Source organism: Neopsephotus bourkii, unplaced genomic scaffold (assembly GCF_033783945.1).
Source record: "Neopsephotus bourkii isolate Nb327-2 ecotype Australia unplaced genomic scaffold, CSIRO-AGI_Nbou_v1 NB_718, whole genome shotgun sequence".
NCBI classification, from domain to species: domain Eukaryota; kingdom Metazoa; phylum Chordata; class Aves; order Psittaciformes; family Psittacidae; genus Neopsephotus; species Neopsephotus bourkii.
Window position 1 is genome coordinate 157220 of NW_026901217.1, and position 21426 is coordinate 178645.

General features: G+C 41.3%; 1 protein-coding gene across 2 annotated transcripts in view; it reads right to left on the reverse strand.

Annotated features, from left to right (window-relative positions):
- The window catches only part of RNF150 (ring finger protein 150), a 143314-nt gene that overhangs the window by 62784 nt on the left and 59104 nt on the right, over window positions 1-21426 (reverse strand). For both annotated transcript variants that reach the window (XM_061354108.1, XM_061354109.1), the window contains exons 2-4: window positions 10457-10707; window positions 3009-3080; window positions 2492-2574 (exon numbers count right to left, since the gene is read on the reverse strand). In XM_061354108.1, coding sequence (XP_061210092.1) covers window positions 2492-2574; window positions 3009-3080; window positions 10457-10707 — 406 coding nt within the window. The remainder of the gene's footprint in view (window positions 1-2491; window positions 2575-3008; window positions 3081-10456; window positions 10708-21426) is intronic.

Consider the following 21426-nt stretch of genomic DNA (forward strand, 5'->3'; position numbering starts at 1 on the left):
AGAGCAGAAAGGACAGAGGCGTTTTGAAGCTAGAGATGGAGGACAAGGAGAAGGAACTAGGGCTATGACAAGAGGTATCACTCTGGGAACAATGACCTTGGTTACAACTGATGTTGTGTCAGTGCCCTCAAAGACAACTTCAGTGATGCTTGCTACCATTAAACATAAAAACAGCTGCAAGCCAACACTTTTTTAAAAATCAAGTGCCAGTACTTATTTATTTCGTATATTCTGTAGAGTGAAGTTTATTGATAGTCAGTGGTGAGAGCTGGCTAAAGAGGGCAGAGGAAGAAGCACAAGTTAACTGGAATTCTCCTAGCTCTCCAGAGTGGAATAAGTAACAACAGGCTATCCCAGTGCCATCTCTCTCTGCCAGTGGAAAAGGGAGGACATTTGGGGAAACATCATAAGTACAGTAATCATCTATCTATATGGCTTCAGAGCTCATCCACTGCAATACTGCCTGGTGGGCTTTTGGTACCAATTTCTTAGGCGATTCAGGCTCCAACAGCCTTAAAAAGAGATCTTAAGATATACAGAGCTTTGTAACAGAGTGTGCCTGCTAGCAGGTTTTCCAAGTACTGCCTGCAGTATAAAGCAGCATATTTCATGTGCAGCTCTTGGGGAGTATTTGGCTTTGCAGATAAAAAGTTCTACATCTTGAGCACCCCCTGTATAGAAACACTAAGGTCAGCCAGTGCTGGTGTCATACTGTGCTGGCTTCTGTAAGGCTTGGTGAAATGCCAGCTTCTTATTAAAAAACAGCCTAATGAGTTCCCATACTAGAAACAGCACACAGTTTAGCTGAGGATGCTGGAGGAAGAAACCTACAGAGTTTGTAGGTCTTTAACACTCTCCTACTCACTTAACAGAGACAGAAATTAATCCCCCCTCCCCCCCCATTTTTTTTGGATGAGGAGGTGAGACTGACAACAGCAAGAGGAATCATGACTACAATTTCCTATCTTGGAAGTCCAAACCCATGTGAATGTGTAAAACACTGCCCTCACAATTTACATAGCAGAAAAGCCAGGGTTTGTGAAATAGCTGCTTGAGAAAGATCTTTTGAGTCTTTATAATTCAAAACTGCTGAGGCTCAAACTGTGAGTATTTTACCAGATAGCTCTACCGCTGCTACCCTTTTAGCATGAGTCATTTTCTAGGCGACCTTTTAAGTCAGCCAAGAGCTGAACATCACCTGTTAACTATGTGTTTCCTATTCACTCTGTTTGACTCAACACTGTGGATGACAAAGTCTGACTGCAGCCTCATTGAATCAGGAGGCGAGACACAAGTGAAAGCTAGAGCCTAGACATATTTTTTGCTGTTGTATAGATACCTCCAAAAACCGCCTGTCTTATCATGCAAAATTTTAAAGCCTTATTATGCTTCTCTGAAAACAGGCTTGATGTCAAACCAAAGTCCATATTTTCTGGTAATTTCTCATTTTTCTGTATTTCTGCCCTATCAAGTGATGCATTTGTGTTTGTTTGTAGAAAACAAAAAAAAAGTTCACATGCATTTGTCATTGTGGGGGATTTACAGTAGGTCAAATCTATGATTAATCTGTTGCTTTCAGTTTGCCATTTAGTGATGGCAGTAAACAGATTTAATGAGTCACATGAACGAACAGAAATGGACAGCTTGTAATACTCGAGTATCTACTAGGGAACAACATAGCAGGAAAAACCCAAATATTTTGGTTTCTAAAGCCAGTGAACATGCAGCAGAAGAAACTATTAAAGAAAACAATTTTCTGCTCTGTATACAACACTTGAGATTCCTATTTCTAGGAAAAATTAAATGCTTGCTCTTTTTCTCCTAGAGGAATAATTATTCCTAGGAAGCTTCCTAAGAAATTGATCCTTAGAGAAATCCTGATAGCTAACACCTCACAGATGACACTACTGTGGCACAAAGAGATGAATACAACTGTTACGGGTGGCAAGAAGCTGTGCTCCTGTGTCCTACCACTATTACTCTATGTGCTTCACAGGTCACATTCACATGAAGCAAAGAAAAGAGACAGAACATGCCCAATAGCTCTTCTTGTCACCTCCACGTCCCACATGCCTCAGAGTATTTTCATGGCAGCAATAGGTAACATGGTCTTTGTCATGTTCCCTCTTTGCTTTACTCAGCACATCTCTTTTAATGGCTGGGTTCTTTTTTTTTTTTTTTTGGACTGATATAAAACCAGTGAGGAAAAGAGAGGAATCAAAACTTTTACTGTAAAAATCCTACTGAAGACTCTGTAATAGGTCAAGATCAGACACAATTTCTGACTATCACGCTAAACTCAGGTTCTCACCACCATTAATACTACTTCACTTGAAGCTGAATAAAGAGGCATTTCAAACATCTTTATCAACCGATTCTGAATAACTCAAAATTATAAACTTGCCCATCTCTCCCCAAGCTCTCAGTGTGATCCTGTCAGAACAGAGCCTGTCTGTAAGCAGAGAGAATATCAAGAGCACCTTCAACTTACCTGCAAGGCAAAATTCTGACAACATCATTGGGCTTGTAGCCTTCAATACAAACAGCACAGTTGTCAAAGTCTGGCTCAGTTTCCTACAAAAGAGAACATGCATAATTTTTATTTTTTTTTATTTTATCAGCTAATTTCTTCATTCAAGAGCCTATGTGGCAAAGTAAAACTGTCACTGATGCATGCTGCAAATCCACTAATGCATTTCAAGACAAGCAAGTCAGATTTTCCAACATGTCTCCAGCTGGAAACGTGCCCTATGAAGCATGCAGATTTAGTTAGCATGTTTTAACTTTCAAGATTTCCTGCATCTTACAGAATGCCCTTCTCCCTCTACTCCATTCCATCAGTGAACTGCTTACCAGTATTCCATCTCCACCCCTCCCTTTGCCCTGCCTGAAGGACACACAGTAGCTAAATAAGCAATTGCCATGCCTGTTCTTTCTCATTGTCCCAGTGGTCTAAAGGAACCCTAAGCACAGAGTTTCATTTGGTAATGAGCAATTTGAAAAATTACCTTATCACCTTTCCTGATTGTTCTTACTTGCAGCTTGCTGATTGCTTTCTTTGCAGCATCTCCAAGCCGGCGCTGTAATACAAAATTTGCTCTTTAGCAAAGAGTATTTCTTAGCGCAAAAATAATCTTTTCTCCCTAGGCTTCTTAATAACCTGAATTGACTGTTCATGAAACAGGACAGTGTTGTGTAAATACAAACAGATGAGGTCAGTCATACTGTTATTCACCGTAAGGGCACAGTAGGTATTTCAGGCTTGCTGATAACCAGCGGATGATGACGAAAGCTAGTCTTAACAGAGTTCCAGTGGAGACTGCATGTGAGCCCATCATGATGCTACTCACTCTCCCAGTGAATAGCAATGTATGCAACAAGTCCACTATTTGTGTACCCCACTTCTTCCCTCTCTTATTCTAATGACATTTGTAAAAAATACATTATTAAATGAACGCCTGGGGTACTAAACAGAGTGAACGTAGGACTTAAGATTCAGGTCTTTATTTGCAAGTTGTTCCAGTTCCAGTCGTTTCAGTGAGCTGTTAATTTGTTAACCACAAACCCCATTCTGTTCTCTCTTCCTGCAATACAGTTGCCTACTTTATAGGAGCTTTATGGCTTCCATGCTAAGAAAACAAGGCAAAAGCACTTGCAGTTTCTTACAGGTAAAGCACTACACAGTCCTGCAGTAACATCATATCCATACGTAACCATTTGCTTGTTCTCTGCCTTTCTATCTTTCCCTCCAGCAGACCATGAATTGCTTACCATGTGGTATTTCTGACTGTTCCCCCATATTTCCAAAATACTGTGCTTGGCAGGGTCACAGCCACTCAGGATTAATGTATGTAACCACAGCCTGATGCAAAACAGTCTGCTCTCAAACACTGAAGATGGAGATGGGTGCCTCTTCCAAGAGTGGGGCAGTTCATACAATCACGGCTAAGTAGAGCTACCTCTACACGCTATGTAGTTGAGCTTGTGCATGCATCAATGCTCCAAGGACTTGGCTGCTCAATTGTGCTAACCAAACAGCGAGGCAATCTGAAGACAGTCTCACAGGCTGGAAAGGTCTTTGAGAGGTCATGTACTCCCACTGCCTGCTCAAGGCTGGGACGACTTCAAAGTCAGAGCTGTGTTCAGTCAACTTTTGACTATGTCCAGGAAGGGAGATTTCACAACCTCTGTGGATAATTTGTTCCAGTGCTTAACCATTCCCACAGTTTTTTGAGTTTTTTTAACATACAAAAAGGAATTTCCCTTGTTGTAATTTGTGACCATTACCCTTGCTCATTCTATGTGCACCTCCAAGGAAAGTCTGAATGCCTCCTCTCCAACCAGCCATTATGCAACTGAAGGCTGCAAGCAGAACACTTCCTCCTCTTCTGCTCCTCTCCTGGCTTAGCCAGCTGAGCTACCTCTGCCTCTCCTCCAACATCATGTGCTCCTGTGCCCAGACCATCCTCTGGTCTGTCCATTTTTTTCATGCCTTTCTTGCAGTTTCATGCAGCAACACTTACTCCAATGCCTTCTCGACAGTTTTATAACTGTTCATGATACTGTCCATCCCAATTTGCCACCAAGAAATGACCTGAACTCTTCTCTTCACTTCCCCTCTCCCATCCACATTTCCAGCCATGTGTTGTTAGATGGGAGAGAGACTTGGGAGCTTCGGTAACTCAGGAGACATTTAACTTTTTGAGCTAGGAATACTGCCTGTGCTGGAGTTCAGAGGGGCCTGTCAGCAGCAAGGGTTTCCAGCTGGAGGGGAAGCCTAAGAGCATGAAGCCAAAAATGGAAGGAAGCTGGAAATAGTTTGTAAATTGAGAGCTAATCACCATACAGATGCAATTAATAAATTACCACTTTGTTCTTCAGATTCAATTAAAATCACTGAATTAAATTTAGCGAGTAAGCTTACTGGATCAGAAAGACATGGAAGACTGACAAAACACATGCAAAGCTGAAAGCAGAGAGCAATCTTAGATCTGTTTAAAGAGGTGAAAATGATCTTGGCTGTCATACGAGTTTTACATATGAGCTTTCCAGCATAACTAATTATTACATGTGAGGGTATATCTGTAGTTATACAACATTGTTTTATGTGATACATTTTTCTCACGGTCTCCCTTAGACAGAGGGATCAGACGAGAACTTGGAAACATTTCTTGCTAGCTATTTGTTTCTTTAATATAAATCAAAGAGAGACTGATAACATGCAGCAAGACAAGAGCCATTATGTCCTGCTTCAGGAATTGCTTGTGATTCCTTTTTATCATTATTATTATTTAAACTAATGAAATGTCTCTGTTCTTTTTTTTACACATTTTTCAAGGGGAAAGGACAAGATAAAAGACTCATGTACATCTTTGATCTGGTAGTATTCATGTTTGCTTTTTCTTATCTATCAGACATAGACAAGTTCATGACTTAGACGTAAATGAGAATAATTTAGTTTTTTTAAAGAAAGGAATATCTTGGAGTAAAGTCACACTTTCAAAAGATTCTTCCATTTGAATGAAAGGCATGCTATCACTAACCAGTGATTTCACCTGAAAGATAAGAGGCGGTACAATAATTTAAGGGTTTAAAGTAAGGCTTAGTCAACCTCATTAGCAAGGCTGCAACATTCAGTACTGGACTGGAAAGAGTTAAGTGTATCAGATACAGTGGTCTTTTGGAGATGGTTGAAAAGAAAGGCCAGTAGCATGAAAAGCATCACTGGTTTGTTTCTGAAGAAGCAAATGGCCACAGATGCTATGGAAGAGATTATGGTAACTGCTTCTCTCTTAATGGCCTTACTAAACTATCATCTTTGCAGGGAGAAGATTGTCTTGTGCCTTGCACAGAACAAAGTGTACCATTGGGATGTGGCATCAGACACACGTCCTGTACCACAGATAAAGTTTATGGACTTCACCACTGGAAGCATCTTCCCCAGACTGCTTTGAAGATACGTCTCTATGCAGTGACACAAACCTGTCATTCAAAGCTACAGCCAGCAGTCTTCCTTCTCAGGTAATTACTTGACCCTCCACATGCTGCCAGTCACATACTAAAGTAGGCCCTTCACCAGATATTAACCCAGGACACACAATACTCTCCTCAGCCCTGGTGCAATCACTGCCTGCTTCAGCTTTTGCTATCCTGCAAAACTCACAGAGCCCACCTGGTTTCAAAACTTTACAGAAAACTTCTTAACAAGAAACCAGTGGGAAGAAATGACATAGAGTAAATATGGCCAACAGGTCTGGCACTTAAAACATTATCCCTTCACCATCTTCCCATCTCCCGTTTCACAGACAACAAAAAGAACTCTACTACTCTGATATCACTGGCGAAATATGAAATCTGACACACTGACAGGACTGTTTTGTTGTTCATTGGGCTTTTTACTTACAGCCTCTGTCCTGCTGTTAAATGGCTGAGACAGCAAGTGACATTTTTCTGAATTATCTCCAGGACTTAGCTTGTCATGTAATTCCAAACTGCTTCCAATTAGTGATGCAACCTGGTGTCTCTTGATGCAAACAATTCTTACAGTCTTTCCACAGAGAAACCCTCTCATCTTCAGGAGGGCTCCAGGAACAAGCCACGAAGAAGCCGTAACGCCTATGCTTTCCTTACACAAATTTAGCCTCTTTAGATCAAAAGGGCGTATTATCAGGATAACCACCTACTTTCTGGACATCTTAGGTAGGAAAAAAGTGGACAACTTGGCTTTTCATCCTTGTGAACACTGCTACATATCTTCTACTTCCACATGTACCGTAGATTTGTCTGTGGTAGAGATACTCTTAAAAAACCGAAATCTAACAATATTTGTAGCTGATACCTCAGCTGTAGGTGCACAAGCCTACAACGAAGACAGTTTTGTTCTCCACTGCATTAATTCCCAGCCAAGCTGGAATGAACGGGCCAGGGCGTTCTGTGAGAATCCTTTGACATCCTGAGCTCAAAATCAGGCACCTATCTGGAGTAAGCTGAATCTTCCTTCTGGCACATGAACCTGGATTTTGCAGACATAGTAAGGAACAGCAGTGGCTGAAGATGTACATACTGTACATCCAGGTTTCATCTCACTGGGGAGTCACAGGAAATGATTCCAGGTGATTCTTCAGTCTTTCTAGCTCTCAGTTGCTGGACTCACTGCTTTCTTGATGGATAATTAAATCAGTTCCTTTTGAGTTTATGGCTTGATCGGCAACTTATGCTGTGTGCAAGGAAGGCCTTTATTCTGCTCTTGTGAGACCTCACTTGGAGTATTGTGTACAGTTCTGGTGTCCTCAACATAAAAGGACATGGAGGTCTTGGAACAAGTCCAGAGGAGGGCCACGAGGATGATCTGGGGACTGGAGCACCTCCCATATGAAGATTGGCTGAGAAAGTTGGGGCTGTTCAGCCTGGAGAAGAGAAGGCTGTGTGGAGACCTCATAGCAGCCTTCCAGTATCTGAAGGGGGCCTATAGGGATGCTGGGGATGGACTCTTCATTAGGGACTGTAGTGGTAGGACAAGGGGTAATGGGTTAAAACTTAAACAGGGGAAGTTTAGACTGGATATAAGGAGGAAATTCTTTCCTGTTAGGGTAGTGAGGCACTGGAATAGGTTGTCCAGGGAGGTTGTGAATGCTTCATCCCTGGCAGTGTTCAAGGCTAGGCTGGACGAGGCCTTGGGTAATATGGTTTAGAGCGAGGTGTCCCTGCCCATGGCAGGGGGGTTGGAACTTGATGATCTTAAGGTCCTTTCCAACCCTAACTATTCTATGATTCTATGAAGTGGACCTGGAAATAAGGATCACCATTTAAAAAAGGATAAGAAGGCAAAGGTGGTTATGAAGCTTGATAAAACACATGACACTTTCTATCACAGGAAGGCATAGTTGCAATGGGTCAGCTTGGAAGAGGCAAAGTAGAAGATGTCTTCGGGAGACTTGGAGTGACTGAAGGAAGATGTTCAGAAATCTTGCCTTCATGTAACAGTGCAATGGCCTTCCTTCTTGGAGATAATGACTTTTTCTGCCACCCATATTTTGCAGTCAGCCACACTGTCCCATTCCCTCAGCACATTGCCCAGACTACCAATCCAGAGGAGGCTGAAATACTCCTGGAGGCAACTCCAGTATCAGCCAAACATAGGAAGGGCATGTAAGATGGAGGTTAACTAAGAGGTTGAACAGGGCAGTCAGTCTGCTGGATTTATCGCATTGCAGGACAGGAACTGATAGCACAACTTCCTCTGAACAAGCTGGCTCCCCCTCCATCTGATGCTCTGTTTATCCAAACATTTCAGCCTTTGGTTTAGCCTGAGTACATCAAATATAAATAGGAAGCATCTTTCCTAAAGGTGGCTAGTAATTAAGGTGCTTACAACACATACAAGGCTTTTCCCACAAGTAAGCACAACACCTTCATACAGACACATGCAAGTTATAACGGCAATAACTTCTGAGCACAGTGACAAAAGAATCCTGCTTCAGCAAAGCAACACCGTTTGTCTTGTGTACATCTGAATATACAAGATATTAACATAGGACTTTGTGATCCCATCCTTTTGCTACAAGAAAGCCTGTTAAAGAAAACAAATGAACAAGCAGAACTTAAAAGTGAAACAGAGAAACCCTCATGGAAAAAGCAAAGGGAAGATAAGCTCTTCTGAACTACGTATGCTATTATACTCCATAGCTAGGACTAAAATAAAAAAAAACCCATAGCAACTCATTAACACAAATCTTCGAGCTTTGTCTGTGTATTGCTACCGCTTTTCATACAAAAAGAGCTAATAAAGAGGTAAGAGATGTCAGGCAAAATTGGATGGAGAAAATATATGGAGAAATTCTAGCTTGCCCCATATCATTATTACAGCTTTGACAAAAAAAAAAAAAAATAATTGCTTAGGAGGAAAGCTTTGTAATTCTTCTGAAGAAGAGAACTAGTATAATAATAGTTATTAAAACCTATGCAGAGGACAACTGCTTGTGCACATGTTAATCTCATTCAGACTTTGGAAAGAAAACGCTGAAAAGGAAAGCTGCTTGAACATATAAACCCATCAGTTCCAAACTATAGCATATTACCTGAATGAGGTACTTATTTTGCTGGCTTTCATGTTTACGTGTGTCTATTTACACTGCTAATCTGCTGTATAATTACTTGATTGAAAACACACTTATGGTACTCACATACATAAATTAGGCACACGTGCTTTTGCAACCAAAGCATCTAAAAATTATCACAGCCGTCACAGTCACAGTGAATCTGCTGCCAGTGATGTTCAAATTCCAGCTGGGACAGTCTCATTCCTGCTATCCAAAATTTAATGCTGTATATTCAAAGGAAAATACATTCTTTCTGTCTGTAAATACAGAGCAGCTCATCTCTATCTCAGAGGATGCCTGAGTTTCAGTAGGGGAGAGGGAGGGATCCCTATAAGTTAAGTATATATTGCAAAGTGTGTCACAATACTTTACAAGATGATTATTGATACTCTCAGTTTTACTCTTTCTGCAGAGCAAGCAAGGCCACTGTCCCCTACCCTGACAGTAATTTATTAAGGGTCCAGAAACATCTCGGAATTACAGTGCATTTTTTCCCTGCAGTAAAGTAGCTATCTCCTCAGATTTCATACACTGAGAGCATTTTATACTGCATCATTAGAATGAAATGTAGAAGCTTCAGCTTCACAGGTCTGCTGATGCCGAGATAGTTGCATCCAGACAAGAAAAGATTAAATTTATTATTATCATTGCTATTATTATTCATTGCTGAACTACCATAAAGATGCCTTATGAATGCAGAGTGCCTCAGGACCTAGGGCTCATTCCCACTGCTGTTGACTTCTCTCCAGCTCTATAGGTTTTGTATCTTTTTCAAGGGGTTTGGACAAGATGACAAAACAAAAAACAATAGTTTAGTAATATTGGTGGCTATTACTACAGCATTTACATATCATTGTCAGAACAGGGACATGTTGCCTTTCAAGCCCAAGACTTTTCTGAAGTATTAAAATGAAAACTCTTTATTCCTTTTTAATTTCTTCTTCTATTGTGAACCCTTGTTTGACACATAGACATCTACATACCTCACTATATTTTAGAAATCATTTTGATCTCAATGGTCATTAGCCATATACATTCTATGTCACTTAGGTATAAAGGCAATCTTTTAACTAGTAAACATCAAATTTCTGTCTATTTCTTGTGTGTTCTGCATGAGAGAAAATCCCCGTAATACATACACATTATATTTATTCATTTATTTTTTCCTGAATCACACTTATAGTGACAGAAGTCTTGGCTATTCCCAAACACAGGCATTTTTATAGCCCCATTCTTTTTACTTCCTTGCTTTACATTTTGGTTTGGATTTTTTACCCCACATTCACAATTTCCTCAACTTTTAAACTGATCTCATGGTAATTTTTCTGACACACAAATAGCCATTCAGCATCGCTCACCTGATTTCTGTCTCTGGCATTTGCGTAGCGGAATCGCTGGATGTAATAGAAGACCAGCCATGCCAGTGAGATGATCATCAGCACAATAAAGGAGATGGAGACGAACACCACAGAGGTCCGGCTGACATACTTCTGCAAGTTGCGTGTCCCAATGGTTATGTACATCATCACAGTAATGTTCCTCTCCAAGAGGCTAACTATCTCTTTTCCTTTGGGTTCAGGAATCATTATTGCTACAACATCTTCTAGGCCTATCAGAGAGAAGAGACAAAAAAGAAACCTTAAGCAAAACAAGTGATTGCCAAAAGGCAAAACAGTAACAAAAAAGCTCCCCTTTTCCTGTTCTTCCCTTCTGCTCACTAAGAGGTAAGTCAGATGCATCTGGTGAAGTTTTCAACTAGAATCAGTTACATAGGGTGCTTCTATGAACTAATCTCAGTGAGATATATAAAACGTGTTTCATGGGTTGATATAAACACAGATTTCCAGTGCTACTGAGGCTTATCTATTCAATATTGTTGTAAGCACTGCAGAAAGGGAGAGATGCTGCAGCCAGTACCCTTCCATTCAGCACTCCATGTACATTTATCATAGCCCATTTTGCAGGGTCATGAGTCTGCCAGAGAAGCACCTCTGCATTCAGATAAGAAATATTTTCAATCACAGATCTCCATGTGGTTTCACAACCTGAACATCCCAAAGCATCACTGGCTTCACCCAGGGCTGGCAATGGGAGATGACTGCAGGGACACGAGCAGCTTGACATGTTTCCAGCTCACCCGCTGCCTTGTGCCACCAGATGCTTCTCACAGCCTTTAAACTATCACTTCATGGCTTACTATTAGGGATATTCTTTCTACTTCTCAAGGCAAGTATGTAGCCAATTTTTACAACTAAGCTTTGTTATGCAGTAGTCAGATCATGAATTGTATTAAGTGGCTAAGGACAAACAGGATGTATTTTCTGTAGAAACATGCTAGAAGCAACAGCATATGAAATGATCACAAACTGGCATTTAGAAAGAAAGGTAGAAACTGGGGGTGTCTGAAGTCAGAGACAATGCTGAGGTGGGGTTTCAGAATTTCAGCTGAAATCCCAGGAAATGAGCCAGCACATTGCTAACCCCACAACTACCTGTATTTTGACTGTGGCAGGACAAAGTGCTGCCCACCTTCAAACATTCATGGAGGTGGGAAGGGATTGCTTGCCTGTGAATGGAGATGTGAGAGGGTGACTTGTGTTTTTAGCAGCATCCCCCTCCAAGCTGATATCCAACCCAAGCTTCACTGGGGCAGCACTATTACCTGGTCCTCATGCTGCAGCTCAGACATTTCACCACTGAAAAAACCCTGGGGGGCCATGAATTCTATTTCCAAAGGGATGCTAAAGTCCAGGAGGTGTCTAGAAGGATTTCAGATATACTAAAGCAGACAGGTGGGTGGTGTTCAGTGGAAAATGCTAACTGTGGCGGAAACCTTATCAAATTCTGCTGGGTGCCTGGATCAATTTAAGGTGCTGAAATAGCTGTGGCAGACTTGCTACTCTCACACCAAACCTGCTGCAAAGTTGGGAACTGAACCCCCTTCTCTCAAGTCTTGGAATAAAAGTGCCACAACCACCACTGTTCCTCTCATGAGACTTTCCATCGTAACACTTGCCTGATCATGAACAGGCCAGTCAGTGAATAGGAGGAAATCAACAGTTTGGCTGAGTCAGTAATTTTAGGTATCCATGATAGGAAACTTAAACTTTCTGATCATAGTCCTCTGTAAAGCATTAATAATTTTCAGGTATTTCCCTTTATTTGTCTAGTAAGAGCCCACCTTCAGCAGCCAAGACAAATCTAACTTTGCAACTCTTCTGGCACATGCTTATTACAAAAGGCTAATGCAAGCATTACCCTAACAGCATATGGAAAATTTGCCATGTCTCAAAGTGGCTGAGTAGGGCACTGGTGCAATGCCAGTAATTTTCCTGCAGTCAATAAGACAAATTCTCTGGAGCAGTGCTTAGCTGTCCACATGCCTGCCTTTGTTCTCTTTGCTTTCTTTTAAGAAAATAAATACTAGAACATCACTCTACAAGGAAACCAAAGCAACCACCTCACACACAGCAAAAGAGAACCTTTAGTGAAAAATCTCACAGCTGAAAACACTGACATTAATTTCATCAATTCCTCCCAAAAGCCACAATTTTGACCTATTCACTTTTCCAGTGACCTCTAACATTATCAGTACAATGCGGGATGTACAATTTCAGGTACGTAAACGAATGATATTACCTAAAAGCCTATGAAAATGGGAGATACAGACAGAAACATTTTCAGTTGAAAATATAGGTAAAGTATTTTAACTGTCCAATTATCTTGAATCTTAAATGTCTTTAAAAATCTTTATCAGTTTGATTATGTTTAATTCAACTCAGTATAGCTTAGTATGCTTTTGGAGGGCTGCAAATAAAGGGCTCAGGCCAGATATATATGACACATTGCAAATACAGAAACACATTAATTAGTATAGTTTAGTATGCGTTTGGAGAGCTGTAAATAAAGGGCTCAGGCCAGATATGTATGACACATTGCAAATACAGAAACACATTCGACTGTTCAATTATAAAATTAATATTTTTGTAATAACAAAACAAGCACCCACAATAATGTCCTATCTTTCTTTAATGGAAAAGTAATGAAAAAGAGGGAGGAAAAAAAAAAGAAGTGATCTCCTGAACAAATTTAACCTCATTCCTTTTTTTCATCACCTGCCCTTTCTGATTAAGCTACAGCACAGCTTTCTGGCTTTGATTCACGGTGGAAATATAACTGGTTTTGAACAGGAGCGGACCCATACAACTCCCTCTTCTGCTCTCTCCTCTTTACATCTCTCTGCTAGGATGACCTGCTGCCACCTTGGGCTTAGGGCCTTTAAGACAGTTTAAAAACTCACAAGATATTAAGTAAATTGCCATGGATATATGCTAAGCAGAACTGCATTCAGAGCTGCAAAGTAGCTATTGCAAGAGGAAAGCAGCTGCTTTTATTTATTCAAACCCTTAATATATTCGAATTTCAGACTATGTAGTTATTTTCTTGGAAAACATTGCTTTTTGTAATGAAGCACTCTTGGAAAAAAAAACCAACCAAATCTGCAGCAAATGATAATCAAGTTTGGATTCTTTTTTCTTACATTTTATTGAGTTTATGATAATTTCTTCAAGGCTCTATAGAGAATGCTATTTGATCAATCAAGCCATTAAGCTAAGTTTTTGATCTCAAACATGCTTCATATTGGGAATAATAATAATGAAAGTGATTTACTTGGTAATGAAACTAATTTATTTCTCTTTCCTCTTTTATACAACAAAATGTTTGTATTACTCAGTTTCAGTATCTCATGACACAGAAGCTCTGAACACTTGAAACTATATGAAACATGAAAACTATACGCATTAAAGAAGGGAAATAAGGTAATGAGACATCAATGTTAGAGATGCATTTCTACACCCAGGTACACATTTGTTTAACAGACTTAAGAAATGAGAAAGTATGCAGCAATACCTACTGTTGCTTCTTTGGTGAGTCAAACACTAATGATGCCTTTCATTAAGCATACCCACAATAGTAACTGCATTGTGTGACACTTGTTACCTAATGCATTTCTTCTCTTTTTCTGGCCAAGATTAATGCAGTTTTACAAGAATTTTTCAGTAGCTGTCAGGATGAATCAGAGATTCATAAATCAAAGTCATTCAGGCTGTAGTGAATGGATTTTTTTTTCTTTATTGGCTTGGGATACATTTAACATACCAATGCTCTCTCCTTATGAGCCAATAACAAAACAAGTAAGGGAGAACTTGAATGATTGAAGTCACTTTAACTTGCTGAACTGTATTTGCCTAATCAAATATTTCTGGGCAGAGAAATTGTGCTGCCAGACTTCAGGCGGCTTTTCTATGTATGAGTAAGGTGAGGCACTGGCACAGGTTGCCCAGAGAACCTGTGGCTGCCCCATCCCTGGCAGTGTTCAAGGTCAGGTTGTATGTGGCTTGGAGCAACCTGGTCTAGTGGAAGGTGTTTGTGCCTGTGGCAGGAGGTTGGAACCTGATGATCTCTAAGGTCCCTTCCAACTCAAACCATTCTATAGTTCTATGATCTGCAGAGCAAAGGGTGATGGATACTGAGTCTGCAGCAGGCACCAGCTGATTTCCCAGACCTACATGTGGCAGTAGATGACAGAGCTGTATGAAGTCTGATGAAGTCAGAGAGTGTTTTCAATGGCAAGATCTGCACTTCAGAAAAAAGACCTGGAATACTCTCTCCAAACCTTCATCCTCCACACAGTACCTGGCTATGGAAACACATTTCAGCTTGGATACTTCTATGCAAAATTGATGCCTTTTTCCAGTGTAACAATCTTTTCACTGGTGACAGAGGAAAAGAAAGACTTCAGTTCTGTAACAGTGGCTTCTGTAGAAGAAATTTAACAGATTTTACATCTGAAGATGTACGTCAACCCTCCACCTTAGCCACGGGCTGTGCTGACAAACCTGTGATATTTCTTGAGTCTGCTCAGGGAGCCTCAGGGGTGATACTGAGAACAGTCCTCTGCTCTCCTAATTAGCAGTCAGCCCCAGCAGTGGCAGGCTGCTGCTGTAATGCTCTGTCAATTTTTGATGGCGGCTCTAAAATGGTATGTTTCTGACAGAGCTTAGAAGAGATGATTTAATTCTTCATGGTTGGCAACTGCCAGAAGTCACTCTGAGAAATAATTAATCGAAGTATTTGAATAGAATTCCAATTTGGGAGCGATAGTTTTCTCCAAGATATCCAATTAAGACATAAATAAGGAATTCTCTTATGTTGTTTATCAAAATGAAGTACTCAACAATTTCCCAGATTTCGTTAACTGAAGAATGCTATTTTAGAGATTAGAAACTGTCCTGATAAAACAGAGTTCAGTCCTGCTCAGAGCTCAGGAACAGAAGCCTTGCAGGAGGGTGCAAGAACCTAAGCAACCCTCCCTTCTTGAAGAAATAATTTCACTTTCAGGAATCAACTTCAGTAAATATCAGCTATTAGAAAAAAGCAAACCAGATGCATATCTAAATAACCTGACAGCCTGCCTGTGCCCAGCTCTGCAGTCTGTGGTCTGTGGGTCCAGCCAGCCCCACGCACTGTGAGGCAATACGGCCATGGCGGCTCCTGCAAGCTCAGCAGTGCTTGCTCTGCACAAGGACTTACTGTGCTGCCAACCACGTGATGGTTTTCCTGCTGTAGCTCCTGTTCCTGCCTGTGTCCATGTGAATGGATTTTACCATATGATCTGGATGACATGCAACATTTTAAAGCAAATTTGGAGCAAAGCATAGACATTTTTTAAAGAATACTTTATCTATCTTCTTTTTTTTTTTTCTCCAGAACAACAGCTGAGATATAAAAGTAGTACTGAAGAGAATGAAAAGGAAGAAAGGAATCAGTGTGATGGTGCTGTAGTTCTGATGGTCTAAACTGTAACCAAGAATGGTCAGTTGGGCTATTAGAAAATACCACCTTTTGCTACACACCTCGTTCTCTTTGAAAATGCTATCACTTGATAATTGCATTTGGTTTCTTTACAATGAAATTACATGGGAAATGGTACATAGGTTAAGCAGATGGCATTTTAACTTAATTTTAATGCCATCTAAATTGTTCTAATATTTTCATGGTTGCAACAAGGTTTCTAAGCGTTAAACATCATCCAAAGAGTGGTCAATCTCAGTTCTCCTGTTTTGTGCAATTGCAAATTGACCAGAATATCAGCTGTTAACTGTGTTTCTCCTTTAAAAATAAACATAGGCTTAAAGTCCATTTTTGTGAACTAAAAAATTACTTTTGGAAACCAAAGCAGTATTTTAGAAAAGCTGATTTCTGAGCTTCACCCATTTCAAAGAATGAGCTAGACTCTTAGGTAGGCCAACTGGGAAGCATTATTGGCAAGGAAGCAAACTGGGTAAAAGGACAGTTCCCTGAAGGAACTCTCCTTTATGGAGCATTTATGGCATTGGTCTCAAATTGAAGTACCAGTAAATGAGATTATAGAAAAAACTGGCAAAGAGAAGAGCCATATATAGTAAGTAAGAGTAATACATAGTGGGTGCATTATATATCATAGGTGAAATGACTACAAACTGTCATCTATAATCTCTTATATAAAGTGTCTCAATGCCAGAGGACTAGAAAGGACACCAATTTCTAATGAGGTTTCATAACAGATATGGACAACTACAGATCAGGTTGTCTCAAGTTATTCAGTGAGGTTCCTCACCAAAGACTCTAAAGCAAAAAAGGTGTCTCTGAATAAAATAGGAAGGGCCTCACATGAGAAAATAAAGGGCTAAAAGACAGGATCTTGGTGTTCAAAACATCAGAGAGACACCAAGTACAAAAGAGAGCCAGGGACCACAAAATGCTGGAGGCCGGGGAGTGATTCTGGGGAGGCAGGATGAAATGTTCACCCCATGCTTATCCTCTTCTCCAAGCAGCTGCTGTTTGCATTCGAGAAACAGAGGGACAGATGGAACTTTGGTCTTAAACCACAGACTCATTCACTGGGAACTGAAAGTTGTATCTCCCCTGGAGAGAAGAAAGGTAAGTCAAGCCATGACAAGGAAACAATAGGGCCAAAGTCAGATGTCCAGTTATGCCAACAAGTACCTCTCTGAGCTGAGTGAGGAAACCGTACCTTGTTTCTGCGATCAGTGACAAACAAGAAAGGACTGGTGCCTCTTGCTTCTCAAAGCCCCAGTTTAAGGCTTGACCAGAGGCAGAAGGTTGTGTTTCTGAGGCAGAGGAAAGAGGGTGAGTTAGTGTCTCAGAGATGTGCATGCCAGCTCTGCTGAACACCACACCGGGTTCTGCAGATGGGCCCGTCCACCTTTTCTCTCAGTGCTCATCTCAGAAAGATCACCATGGGAAATGGATGGATGAGATTTTGAGCAGGATTTCACCCTATGGGGAGAGAAGGCTGCAGAGTGGGATGTGGAAGTCCTTGCCAACCCACTTCTAGGGCCTGCAGGCACTGCCTGCTCCTTGGTACCCCAAACTGGCAGCCCCACTCTGCCCTCACACTTTGAGGGGTATAGGAGAGCTGCCTGTTGGGAAAGCAAGGCAGGAATGTGACCATTCTTCGTCCCCACTCCTAACACTGAGAGACACCAGGAGGGCAGAGCTGACTCACTTCTAGGGTACCGAGCCAGAGAGGAAGAAAAACACAGGGAAAGGTCAGAAGCAAAGGCAGCATAGCAACACACAGCCCTGTTTCTGTGGATATCAAGCTCCTGAAGCTATCAGAACACGAGGTTTCACCATATAATCTTTTTTCTCGTTTTACTCTAGAGCCCTTGCTTTGCAATGACGTGGGTGCTTTCATCTTCCCTCCTCCCCCCCCCCCCCCGCCAACATTTCCAACTTGTTTTCCTTCTCTGTTTAAAAGCAGAGAGATATTTCCTTATCCTCTCCCTCATTTCCCGCTTCTCCTTGGCACCCGTTAGCACTCGCCTTGGTCCTTTGCCCATCTTCCAAAACATTTAACTGTAAATCAGGTTTCCTTAAAAGGCAAATGCAGCAACCACAGAGAGAGGAGCAACACCTTTTCCCTACAGCACTTTTCCCATTTGGAAAAGAAGGAAAAACTTGTACACAAACTATTTTTTTTTTCTTAGACAACCTTATTGTCACAAAACACTTTTCACTGCAGAAGCACAAATATACAGTAGGATAATTAAGTAACCTGTAAAGAAGAAAGGCCTGCTGATGTTAATGACTGGTCACAGTATTTAAGCAACAGATACCAAAGTTTTCTATTTGGTCCCGAAGTGAACAACAATAACCTCCAGCAGAGCTGCACTCAGTTCATTTCTTTTGATGCTAAAACCAGGAGAGTTCAAGATGCTTCTGGCTGTGGTCTTCCCTGTGAAAAGCAGCCTCAGCCTCTCTTTATTACTGTTTAGGGACAAAGAAATTTCTGTTCATGTTTTTGTAATCAATGCTGATCTTGCCAGGGCTGCAAGAGCTCAGAATATATTGACTTCCTCTGATTTTATGCAGGAACTGCAGCAAAGGAAAAAGAAGTATAAAGCTACAAAACTCACAAAACTCAAATTCAGCACGATAGGTGCACTGTTCCTGGGCTTGGTTCCCACAGTGTCAGCTCATCAATCTGCTGAAATAACCAGTGCTAATGAACCAATGTGATGTTACTTATTCACACTTAATTACAGCACATGGGTGGTTCTGTGAGAGGTTGCCTCAGACCCCAACCCAAGGCACAGATTTTTGAGACTGTTATACTAACCAGGATAGTACTTCATTGGAACTGCTCAACATTTGTACTGAATGTACAAATGCACTGAAGACCTCTCTAGAAATTTCCCTTGGTTACTAAACAATATATACTGTTAATGGTGTATGCTACTTGTAAGCTCTCTGTTCTAGAATTTGCACTGCAATACTTCATGTTTTCGTGCCTGTACAAGGTGGCCAGACTCCTTCATGCAAGCCTTGCGGCTAGGATACACTCTAACTCATGGCAAAATATGCTATAGGGATAATTTATTAGGAAGACACAGCCTTTTCAGAGTTGTGGCAAAATACACCCACTGTCTAAAAATGAAGCTGCTCTGCTATCTTCAGTGGAACTGTGCCAAAAGAACATGTCTTAAAAAGCATATTACATACCGAAGGTAGAGTACGATGCAAACACAAACTAGTTATTGTGCCTGGTGTTCTTAGAATGGATACAAATGAATTTTCGTTTACAAATGGGGAAAGTAGAGAAAGTATGTTTAACAACTCAATAAAGGTTCTTGAAAGATAAGAGCAGAGTATCTAAATCCCAGCCTCATCCCTCACAGGAGAGCACCAATACTCCTCTGAAAAGGCAGGATGAATAAGCAGAACAGCTGGAGCTGCTCACATCTTCCCCTTGGAAACAGGGGCAGGGTTCAGCAAAGCCCTGTCTGCCTGAGGTGCCCTTCCCTCTGCTAGCAGGGTAATTCAGCAAGAGCTAGTAGATGCCATCATTGCCGGCTCCCTGCACACAGACATACATGCTGAATTTGTCACCATAACCCTGTTTTAAACCATCCTCCCTTCAAACTATGGATATTTCCTCTGGTAAGATCTCTTTGGGTAAATCAGGATGCTTGTACAGAATATGCCAAAAAAACAGTCAGCTGCTAAGACTGGAACGGTTTAGGCAGTACTGCTTGCTGTTTGTGACTGCTCCCACAACACACCACAAGGGTAGGGTAAGTGTTGGTGACCAGGAGGTGAACCCTGGCAAGAAGCAGAGCTTCCCAGTGCAAACACCAGGCCAGCTACCTCCAGCACAGCTAACTGCAGCAGGGACCTCAAATTCCTCCTTCCAAACTTTAATCCCATAGCCTGACAACATACAAATATGTTCAGTAGAAATGCAACCTACAGGCGTGCAAAAATACATGGAATACTCAAAGGTAAAATAAGGACAACAAATCAATGACACTGGAAGTAACTGAAGCTGTTGTCTGCATAATTAAACATGGAATTATATCAGGGCCAGGTTGGATGGGGCTTTGAGCAAGGTGGTCTAGTGGAAGGTGTCCCTGCCCATGGCAGGGGTTGGAACTGGATGAGCTTTATGGAACTTTCCAACCCAAATCGTTCTATGGTTCTATGTCTTGCTAATAGACTTACACGCTGTTCATATTTTGCAAATTTAATGAAAAGAGAATATTGAAAACACACAGAAAATTTGGAAGCAAGCATGAGACTGTACACAGAAAAAAAATGTAGCTGTTATTATGTAGATTAATTACAGCTTTTGATCTAAATTTAGACACAGAATCAGTGTTTCTTGTGATGTAGTAACAAATCCTGCCCATTTAGTCACAGTGTTAGAGAAAAGTGTTAAAAAAATATTATTGCCATATGCAAAATAAACAACATTTGATCCTGGAGTGTAAAGTATGGTTAGAAACTTTCTAAGCCATTAAAAAAGGAAAAAAAGAAAAGGAGAGAAAGACACATATGCAAAGATCTCATTTGAACTGAAATGCCTGAGTTCTAAAATAATGTTTCAAACACTTTTAATACCACTGAAAATACCTCTTAAACCCATGAGGCTTCATCTACAATTCTGGCTGAAAGCTATTCATTAAAGGAAATAAATGGGGAGCAGATGAGGGCTTCTTAATCACTGGTTCTCTTCATCGGTCCCTATGACTGGGACTACACCAGTTCTCAGTGCACGCCTGATCAGCTTCAAGGGACTGCAGCACCTGCAAGCTGGTCAGAGTCTCCAAGGCACTGCAGGGCCTCCACGCAGGTGCTGCTCTGACCCTTGACTTCTCCTTCACTATCCCCAGCAAATCCTAGGTCCAGAGAGTCACCTCCCCAGCTAGCAGAGCTCCCGCTGAAGGTCTTCCACCTTGGTACCAGAATTATTACACTGGGACAGCTCGAGGCTGCCTTAGCTTCCCTCAACCCCCTTTCCCCTGCTTTCACGCAGACCCAAGGACTGGGCAAACCAGGATGCAGGAAAAAAGATGTGCTGACACTCTCTAGTGCTTGGACAGGCTTGACCGTGCACACCCTCCTCCTGCACCACCAAACCTGCTAGTCTGAGCAGCCTTGCAGGGCATCATCAGTTTTCCTCCAGAGAAGATGAAGTTTCACAGAAGAAGCCCTCAGACACCCTTGCCTACACATCCAACACATAAAATCCCCAAACCAAAAGATTAAGACAACTCTGATTGAAGCCACACATAAGAACTCTGGTTGAAGCCACACACTACAACTCCAGTGGCTCCACAAGGGCCAGAGTGGTTTGTGGTTTATAAAGCACAGACGACTGAAAGAGTAAAGAGCACAGCACATCTGGTGCGGTTTTAAGCAACATTGCTGTGCATGTTCCAGTTCAAGTGACCCTGCATTAGCTGGGCAAGAAACAGGT